Source organism: Pistacia vera, unplaced genomic scaffold, assembly GCF_008641045.1.
Source record: "Pistacia vera cultivar Batoury unplaced genomic scaffold, PisVer_v2 Contig240, whole genome shotgun sequence".
NCBI classification, from domain to species: domain Eukaryota; kingdom Viridiplantae; phylum Streptophyta; class Magnoliopsida; order Sapindales; family Anacardiaceae; genus Pistacia; species Pistacia vera.
This window is the reverse complement of record NW_022196047.1, coordinates 411,502-421,942: the sequence shown is the minus strand read 5'-3', so window position 1 is coordinate 421,942 and position 10,441 is coordinate 411,502. Positions and strand designations below refer to the sequence as shown.

The 10,441-nt window shown below is 36.1% G+C and overlaps 1 protein-coding gene and 1 pseudogene across 3 annotated transcripts; both read right to left on the bottom strand.

Moving 5' to 3' along the window:
* Nucleotides 1-12: 12 nt before the first annotated feature.
* Nucleotides 13-3,297, bottom strand: LOC116131728 (proteasome subunit beta type-7-B-like). Of its 3 annotated transcripts, none has more exons than XM_031417390.1 (9): nt 3,170-3,297; nt 2,450-2,615; nt 1,584-1,725; nt 1,337-1,433; nt 1,167-1,236; nt 971-1,075; nt 727-825; nt 516-603; nt 13-371 (listed from the first exon to the last, which is right to left on the bottom strand). In XM_031417390.1, exons 2-9 carry the CDS (start codon nt 2,585-2,587, stop codon nt 295-297), a joined length of 816 nt encoding a protein of 271 aa, XP_031273250.1. In that variant the 5' UTR covers nt 2,588-2,615; nt 3,170-3,297; the 3' UTR covers nt 13-294. The 3 variants fall into 3 exon arrangements, with proteins under 3 accessions (XP_031273250.1, XP_031273251.1, XP_031273252.1); XM_031417391.1 differs by having other exon boundaries at nt 2,450-2,534; nt 3,170-3,293; XM_031417392.1 differs by having other exon boundaries at nt 2,450-2,549; nt 3,170-3,275.
* A 2,704-nt stretch (nt 3,298-6,001) lies between these two features.
* LOC116131715 lies at nt 6,002-10,189 on the bottom strand (annotated as a pseudogene).
* Between the last annotated feature and the right edge of the window lie 252 nt (nt 10,190-10,441).

The window sequence follows — 10,441 nt, the reverse complement described above, 5'->3', positions numbered from 1 at the left end:
AAAACCTAAAAAGATAAGAATAATAATATGTAATTTCCAGGTCAATTCCTTTTATGTCTATACATTTACAATCATTAAAATGCATGACCACAAAATTAACAGACAGAACGGCTGTACTAGCTCAATTAATCCGTGCATACTATGAAATCATGAAAACGAACATCTTATCACAGTTTGACAATTGAAATCTGTAATGTTTCTCCCTGGCTTGCACTTAAATTAAAATGCATGATAAAACATAAACAACCCGGAAGTGTAACAAAAGCAAAATCAGTCACAGAATGCAGTTCAACCTTATTCTTCCATTGCATCTCCTACTTCAATCACCTCCACCTTTTCTTTCAATGGTGTAATCTTTGTCAAAAGAACCTCTGCAACCAGGACAGAATTATGTTATCAAATTATCAATAAGACATAAAATAGCTTATACAACTATTGAAATGTTTGCAAAGTGACTTCACAAAGCTAATGACAGAGAGCAAAATGAAACTGATGCTGTAAAAATAGTTACTAACCAGTCTTCTTAGGAAAAGAATATCCTTTTGAACTGACATAGGAGCGAGGATTGGGCAACTGATGGTTTCTCAAATACTCTTTGTGCCCCTACACAACCAAGCATCATAAAAAAACAAGTTATTAATGACTGTCAAAGAAGTAATAACGAAATAAATGTACATACAGAAAAGGTTCTCCTCTCCAACAAAATTTAGGGAATAATCAATAAACCTTTGTTATCACACAAATGTCAACATTGCTTCCACTTCCCAAATCGTTAAATATGCCAGAGCAGATAGCCTCAGACACCAAACTTATTCCTTCTTCCTTCTGCACAAAAATACCATTAACTACTTTTTTCTTGAAAAAATATTATTGAGATAACTAAAGTAACAAATCTTAAAAACTGAATACAAAAATAACAGATATTTTCTGGCAGCCAATTGCTATCCAACAGTTTAGCATAACAACTTACAGTCAGCCCTTCGCGATACTTTGACTCAAAAACAGCCATTGCAGCAAGTGAACCAGAGCCCATTGTAGCAAATGGAAGTGTGTCTGTAGATCCATGAGGATAGATCTGTACAATATGATAATTCAATAACAAAAATCAGCACGACTTACATTAAGAGAACAAGAAAGTTCAGGTTGCACAAGTACAACTAACATACAATGTGTAGATGTGGCCCAGTGACATCAACTCCCCCGAGCACCAAAGCAGCTTGTACATGACCTTGGTATCTTGACAAATGAAATAACGAGTCAGAACTTCCTGGTTTATTTTTTGCTAAAAACAAAAACAAAAGCAGTTCTCAGGGCAGTATTCCCAAAATTGGCTCACTTGAAAAGATAAGACTTCAAAAGAGTAAGAGCTGTCACAACCCTTGATTCACGAGCAGTATGATATCGATGCAGCTGCAGCTGCGAACTAACCATGTCTGGAGACAATAATAATTAAACATAAACTAATCATAAGACTGACATTGAATTTTAAAGAGGAGATAAGAATATAACAGTTTATAATGTAGAATGCAAAAGCATTAGTTTTAATCATTGTCCTGGATGTTAAAGATAAAATTTGAAAGTACCTGTTACAGCCTCTGTATCAGCAGCAGTTCCAGCTCCACAACAGTAAATATTAGGTGCCATATAATGGATCTTCTCACAATTTTTATCACAAACAATGAACCCAGCAGTTGCTCTGGTGTCTGCTCCAAGGATGACTCCATCCTATAAAGAATTTAAGCAAAAAAGCAAAGTTGAATGACAAAACCAGAGCTCTAACAAAAGTAACAAAGAACCAGATACATAAAATATGCTTGATCAAAGTCATATGTACGTATCTAAACATAGAGAGGCTTGCAAATGATCACAAAATAACTTTAAACCAACAAAAATTTAAGCATAATGATGGACTCACAAGTCACAACTAACAAAATGCAACCCAGAAATATATCGTAGCTTCCATTTCCACACATAATCTATACATGCCTTGGAATAATTAAATATGAATCTTCTGGTCCCTACCACAGACACCCCATACTAAATTATAAGCTCCACAGTTGTATTTTTCTGACAATCTGAACAATAACTTTGCATAATCAAACATGCTCTGTCACTTAATATGATAACTTAATAGGTAGCTAAACAGGGTAATTAAAAGACAGCAATATCAAATATGCATAAATTCCAAACCAGTCAGAGTCAGCATTAAGTGTGATTCCCTAAATCAGCTGGTTCCAGCTGGTAAAGGAGCGGAGGATGGCAGTATGTAGATGGCCAGTGACAAAGTATACCCATTCTATCAACACGAATCCTAAAGAAATAAAAACGAACTCCATACCTCCCACTATAACATAAGTAACATAATATTCAAAATTCAAAACAAAAAATGCAAACAAACCAAACAAGGAGCTGAAAGTATATCAACTAACGGTTCTAAGATTATAAATACCTGAAAGATTAGACCAACAATTGTTGTCCCAGTCTTGCGATAAGATGGAGGCTTAGTGCCTTTCTTCGAAAGCATATCATTCCTCCTACATAAATCAAAACTAAACCCACCTTTTGAAGGAAGTTCTGTGACTGCCATACTTATATTGGAATTCAACAAACAAAACCTAATAATTGAAGACAGAAAAATGGCTTCATAAATCCAACATATCAACAACATTTAACCAAGCAAATAGCGTTTAACTAGAAGAATTTAAAGCAATTACATAAATAAATAAATGAATGATGTAACAAGATGTCTAATCCAAAAGCAAGCCACTGATGGTCATCGAGATTTTTTTATTGATTAAGCTTAAAACTCCAATGGTGACTAACATAATCGTTCAAATTCATAAATACAAGACATACATTCTCATTAAATTAATACATATAAAAATAAAAACCCTAGAATGCAAAATTTGCAGAACAAGCAGCCTTAGTTGAATCTAAATTTCCCGTTGTTAACGAGAAATGCGACCTAATATTTTCAGTTGTTCAGTAAGAGAAGAATTCAAACATACTATCAAATGGATCAAATACAATTAATTAGTTGGCTTAAGACGAACATAATTTATTTATTTTTCTTCTTTTCTTCACTTTTTCCTTGGCTTTCTAAGTAACCAAACAGAGGGAAGAGAAAAGGATTTACATTTAAATAAAAGCTGATTGGAACGAAACTTACTGAAAATGAAGGAGAAGAGATCGCCCGAAAGATGGATGAAAAATTCAAGTAATAGAGAGAACTGAAAGGCGCTGAAGCTTTATGAAGTCTGAGACTTGGAGTATAAGAAACTGAGGGGTTTCTTATTGATTTTATTATTTCGGTTTAAATTACAGTAACTTTTTTATTTATACTACTGGTAAATTTGGCTATGTATTTATGCATAATTCGGATGCTATGATTCAATTGCCCTTTTGTTATCTTATTAATAACGGAATTCCCATTACAGGTAAATCTTGCGATTTGATCCTTAATTTAATACATATATTATGTCTAAAAAATCAGAATTGACGTAGACTCATGCCGACAAAGGCCAATCAAAGTTTAGGAAAACTTTGTACCGTCCAGATACTGCCACGTTGCGCAAGGATGGAAGAGGTATGGATGTTGTCAGTATGGCAGGTGAAAGTCTGACTTGTGAGTGGTTAGGAATTGTTCACCTGCCCAAGTCCTACCCGATTTAAGGATATCTCCTATGCAAACAACCAATGGGAAGCAGGTTAGAAAGTGTATCACACCTGCTCGACTGTAGAATCATGATTACTACTTTGAATCCCTCGACTATAAATAAAGGGTTTCTCTCTCATTTACAAGATTCACTCATTCTTTAGTTTTCTAAAGCAGATTCTTTCTTTGTATTTAAGTTTTTTTCTAAATTGTAACTCAGTTCGTTGTACACGACTTTACTGTAATTATCCATTAATACATATATAATATATAGAATTCGCTTTTGAGCATCCGAACCACTTTAAAAATCGTCTTTTGTCTCTTCTCTTGTTACACATTTCCATATCACGTATAATTTCTAAATTCGTTTAGCATTTTACACATACGAATTGTTGGTATCGAAATCAAATATCAAATATATATATATATATGGTAATTAATCATTTCTTGGCGCATCTCGAACTCAAGATTAATAATGTTTTTAATCATGCACTTTTCTATCCACTCGGGCACGAGTGAGTGGTTTACTGTAATTATGTATCACTACAAATTAATTTTTCACCAATAAAAAAATACTAATTAAATAATGACTTAATGATTTTGACTATTTGATGGATGATTAATATAAAATATCCTCACAAAAGAAATATCTCTCGGCCGTCATGATAATGGTATTAAAATAAACAGTATAGAAGTAATTTGGTAAGTATTTATTAACTTTTATATAGTGTAAATTATCAAAGTTAACTAATGATTCACTAAGAGTAAGAGGATTTTTAGGGGTCCGAACGACTTATGCATACCCAAGATTTATTGAAATGATAAGTTGGTATTTAAAAGGTTTAAAACAATAAATAAGTAACTTCCGTCATGTTCTGGTAGTGTTTTCGTTAGATAATAGGGAAAAGACTAAAATACCCTTGAAAGTTTAATTTTTAGTTTTATAAATTAAAAATTTCTAAAAAACCCTAGGTTTGCTAATTTAACTGGACACCCCAATATATAAAAATTTTATAAAATAAAAAAACACCCCCGCCACCCGCAGTGCCAGATTCCGGCCACCACCGTCGGAATCTGGCCGAAAAATTGCATCGTAACACATAGATTTATTTTCCGGCAAGATCCGTGGCTGACTGGTCGGAAAAGACCAGATCACGGCCAGATCTGGCCGTCAAGAGAAACAACTTGCCGGAAAATTGTGTTACGAACAGACCCATCGGATCTGTGTCATAACACATCGATCTGGCGTTTTCTGGCCAGATCCATGGATGATCTGGCCGGAAAGGCCAGATCTGGCTGTCGAGGCCGAAAAAGGCCAGACATAGATCTGGCCTTTTTGGCCAGATCCTGGTGGATTCTGGCGGAAAAGGCCAGTCGGTTGTGTTAGACACAGATCCGATGGGTCTGTGTCGTACACATTTTCGGCCAGATTCCGACAGTGGTGGCCGGAATCTGACACTGTGGGTGGCGGGGGTGTATTTATTTATAAAATTTTTATATATTGGGGTATTTAGTCAAATAGCAAACCTAGGGGGTTTTTTAGAAATTTTTAAATTTATAAAAAACTAAAAATTAAAACTTTCAAGGGCATTTTAGTCTTTTCACTATATCTAACGAAAATCACTAACAGAACATGACGAAAGGTACCCATTTGTCGTTTAAAACCTTTGGGTATCAATTATCATTCGACAAATGTTGGGTATGTACAAGTCTTCTCCCTTTTGTTATTTTAGAAACTTAGAAGAATTTTGTTATTATGTTAAAATTATAACTCTTAAATAATCTCGCACCAATTCAAATACGTTCTTATCTGTTCATTCATTTAAAAAAAATTAATAATTATGCTAAATCACAATGAACCTTTGAGGAGATCAGAGGATAATCTCTAATATAGCTAGAAACTTTTTTACCAATTTAAGCTAATTTATAATTTGGGTTATACTGTTAGATGCCAAACCCTGAAAAAACACTGAATTAATTAAGATAGATAATAATAATACTAAAGAGTTGGTATACAAATTCTTATATACAAAATTATAGAATCTTTAGATTATAATATTAATGACCTAATTATATACCACTTAAAGCAAGCGAAAATTTGCAAGAAAATCAAAATATATTATATAAGTATACTCGAAGATATCCTATAATTCTTGCATTCCTTTATTTGGCATATAATATATATATATGAAGATATATAACCGTTAGAAATTTTAAATTTAAGCTAAATGAAAAGCCATTCCCTTGTTCACATCACATATTCAAATATAATCAAAAGCCTAGATACGAATCAAATATTCAATGCCATAGACTCTTGTTAATATAATAATTCACCTAAGGTTGAGGTCACCATAACCCATTCTTCATGTAGAGTGTAGTTGATACTTTTGGAACAACATATGACCTTCAACTACCTTAATCGATACCTCAACATGATTGAAGCAGCCACCATTTTCATCTGCATGTACCAAATTTCTTCCCTATACACAGCCTCGGCCACCGTTAAACATGCATATTTGAATTGATTCTCACTCACAAACTCTCCCTCCCATTAATCCACCTCTCTGGCTTAAATTCCAAGCAATCTTTACCCAGATTGACTCCATGCGACCCATTGAAAATATGCTATACACAACCCGAGCACCTTTTTTCACAATTGTACCATCCGGGAGCAGGTCATCTCCATGGCTTGTTTCATTTAACTGGCACCGAGGATACACCCTCAGGGACTCAGATAACGCTGCTTGAAGGTAAACCATTTTCTTTAATTCTTCAACCGTAATTTTACATTGTCTTGGTGCTTTCCCTTACGTTGAGCTATAATATTGAACTCAGTGAAAAGTTTTTGTTCCACTTTTGGGTTTTGTGTTACTAACCAGAAGAACCACGCCAATGCAACAGAAGTGGTGTCTCTCCCAGCTAGATAAAACTTTACAGAATCTATGAAAAACTTATCGGAGAATTGCTTATTCTTGTCTTGTTTAAAGTTTTCATTAGTATCCATAAGTCTTGACAAAAGATCAGATTGATCATTTAAGCTACCAAGACTGTTAAGTATTCCTCCTTTCAGTCACAATCTCTGAGCAAAATTACGGACAATTTCAATGGCTTCCTTGAGCCGTCTCTCATACCCTAGTCCAAACAGCTTCATAGGTTTCCATACGAAAGGTGGAAACAAGAACCTGAACAAAGAGAATTCCGTGGCTTCTTCAAAAGCTTTTGCGAAGGGAACTTCAGGTAAATCGAGCACAAGCATCCGGGATCAACTCCAAGAGCGGCAGTGCAAATGTTATCCAATGTAAATCGAGCAGCACTTTTGGAGATCAAATTTATCTCCTGATTTTACCAGCTTCTCAGTCAGTTTCAACAGCTTCTCATGAACCAAATCTGCATGGTCTGGAACGAGTACTCCATAAACCGGGTTGAGTGCATCTGGGATTTCGCCATCTGTCTTTGTTCCTTCCATAATTCACATCGGCATTGAATATACCATCTCCTAGCAAATCAAGAAACCTCTCTCTGTAATATTTTCCTTTGGGAAAGTTCTTGAACTTTGTTTTCACCATGTACTCAATGTTGGAAGGATCAGCTGTTGCGATTCCATAGGCGCCTCCATTAATAGCCCCTGTAGTGAAACGTTCCCCCAGTTTGACTAAAGCTCGCGTGGCCCAGTTATAGATGTTGTCACGATGGACAATCATAGAAGGGATGATCCCGAACAAGGCCACCACATAGGCCCTTTGTGTGTGAATTTTTGGTGCATGCAACTGAAGATGAATACTCCCAACAAAGCTTCACCGATATCAGAAACTTATGTGAGCATACAACCAATCTACGCACAAAACAGAAGCTTTCTCGTCATTGCCTTCTCTATGTAGCTCAATTAGCTGATTGATAATGTTACTCGGACTTTGTTAATCAAGAATCGATGGAGATTGATTTTATAATGGCTAATATATAAATTCTTAATTTTCTCCGCATAATTAAGTCTTGAATTATAGGCGGTCGTTGAAGGTATTATTAATGATATTACCAGCTTCTTTTGACTCTAATTAATTAGAACCAAATTTAAAAAAATTTCTGAGTGGTAAATGTTACTAAATCGATTGTTAAGATCGATTTTCTTCTTAAAAATTTTTAATAAGTACATAATTAATCTTGTTCATGATATCTTCAAACACTAAGATGACTGTCAAGAATATGTCTATTGAAATTAATGGAAGAATTTGAATGTTATATATGTTTTTTTCTTCCACAAAACACATTCTGTCCAGAAGAAGAACAACGTGTGATTAGCTGTGGTGATATTGAACATATTCAAGAATTAATGATGATGAAAAGGTAATTACAAGCTTTATTTTTTAAATAATGAAATTGGAGAAAATTTGTTTTAATTATGGAAGTCATTTACATTTTTAGGGAGAAACTTATTACTAAATTTTAAACCATTATAATATATATATATTAGATATATATATAATATATATATATATATATATATATATATATATATATATATATATAATATTATAGATATAATATATATATATTTTGTTCGAAAGCTTCGCTGGCAAAACAGTTTGAACTAAGGATCGATTAAAGAAAATAAACAACTAAAAAGGAAACACAAATTCAAAATGAAGATGAAGGAAGGAAGAAGAGACAGAGGTTAGATTCAGAGAGAAATATGAATGTATTGATGATTTTCCCTTTTCACTTTACATGTTAATTATAAGTGTGTTTATATACACTTTAGAATGTAATCTTGTATAATCAAAGTTGCAGATATTGTGGGATGCAGATTGCAGGTTTGAATTAATCTGCTGAACTGGTCTTCTAAAGATTATGGGGAGAGAAATCTGCACTTCCATTGGAGGTAGTTTTGAGCTCATTCAACATCGCCCCTCAAGCTGACGGTGCGAAACAAACTGTCAACTTGGACCTTAAAAGCTTGAATCGTGTAGACGAGAGACCTTTAGTAAAGATATCGACTGGCTGATCAGCTGAAGAGATGAAGTGAACAGAGAGTTGTCCTCGCGCTAGACGTTCTCGAATGAAATGATAGTCAATCTCGATGTGCTCGGTCCGAGCATGGAAAACCAGATTCGCTGTGAGGTATAATGCCAAGAGATTGTCACACCAAAGCGTAGGTGGATGAGGAGGGAGTGCATGGAGATCACGCAGGAGATATTCAATCCACATGAGTTCAGCTGTAGTGTCAACGAGGCACTTGTACTTGGCCTCTGTGCTTGAGCGAGCAACTGTGCGTTGTTTTCTGGAACACCAAGAGATAAGGTTGCGACCGAGAAAAACACAGTAACCACCAACCAATCTATAGTCATCACGATCACCTGCCCAACTAGCATCAGAAAAGGCGTGCAAAGCAGTTGATAGACTTTGAGTAAGACATAGACCAAGGCGAGGAGTCTAAGCCAGGTAGCGTAGAATGCGCTTGACAAATTGCCAATTTGAAGTAATTGGTGCATGGAGAAATTGACAGGCAATGTTAACAGAGTATGCAATGTTTGGCCGAGTTAGTGCTAAGTATTGGAGTGCACCAACTATGCTCAGATAAAGAACGGAATCTGGAAGTGGCTCACCGTGTCAAACAAAAAAAGGCTCATCCATGGTGCAGGGAGTAGAAACAGCCTGAGTTTCTATCATCTTTGCACGAACCAGAATCTCATGAGTCAATTTTGCTTGATGTAGGAGAAGTCCATCAGAGGTGGGCTGAACTTCTATGCCAAGAAAATAATGGATAGGGCCGAGATCTTTGATAGTGAACTCTCATTGAAGTGATTGTAGTAGACTGGAAAATGGTGCTGTAAGGGATCCAATGAGAATGATGTCATCTACATAGACTAAAATGATGATAGTGTACTCAGTAGTGTGAAGGACGAACAGTGAGGAGTCTGCACCAGAAATTTTGAACCCAAGACTTATAAGATACGAACTGAGTCTTTGGTACCAAGCTCTAGGAGATTGTTTGACCCGTAAAGTAATCGTTAGAGATGACATACATGATGGGGGCGTGTGACGTCTACAAACCCCTAAGGTTGTACCATGAAAACTTCCTCGTTTAGATGACTATGTAGAAAAGCATTGGAAACATCAAGCTGGTGAATTAACCATCCTCGTGAATAAGAGAGGGCTAGGACAGTGCGAATGGTGATTGGTTTGGCCACTGGACTAAAAGTTTTGGTGTAGTCAATACTTGGATGTTGATGGAAACCCTTGGCTACCAATCGGGCTTTGAACCGTTCGAGAGAGCCGTCTACATGCAGTTTTACTTTATACACCCATTTGCATCCTATTGGTCGAGCATGTGATGGAGGAGGTACAAGATCCCATGTCCCATTTTTTTATCAAGGCTGTATATTCTGTAGCCATAGCAGCACGCCATTTGGGGTCACGAGAAGCTTGAGTGTAACATGAGGGCTCTGTGTATGGGTGAGCTGAAATTGTTAAGGCGTAGGTATGTTGACGGCTGAGAGTCCGGTGAGATATAGTACCATCTTTCAGGCGGGCAACCATTGAGTGGCCAGAAGTAGAGGAACGGACGGTCGTGGACGAAGGACGCCTATGTAGAGAATGATCTGATTCTGTGTGAGTTTATGATTGAGGTTGTGAAGGGTTGGTATCCATTTGGGGTGATGTTGAGGATGGTGGGGCCGAGAGAGATTCACTTGGTAAATATGGACCTGGTGGAGTTAGCGGGCCTGGTTGTGTCGGTGGAGCAATAGATGAGACTGTAGCATTGGCCGGTAGAGGAGGGAGAAGCAACAT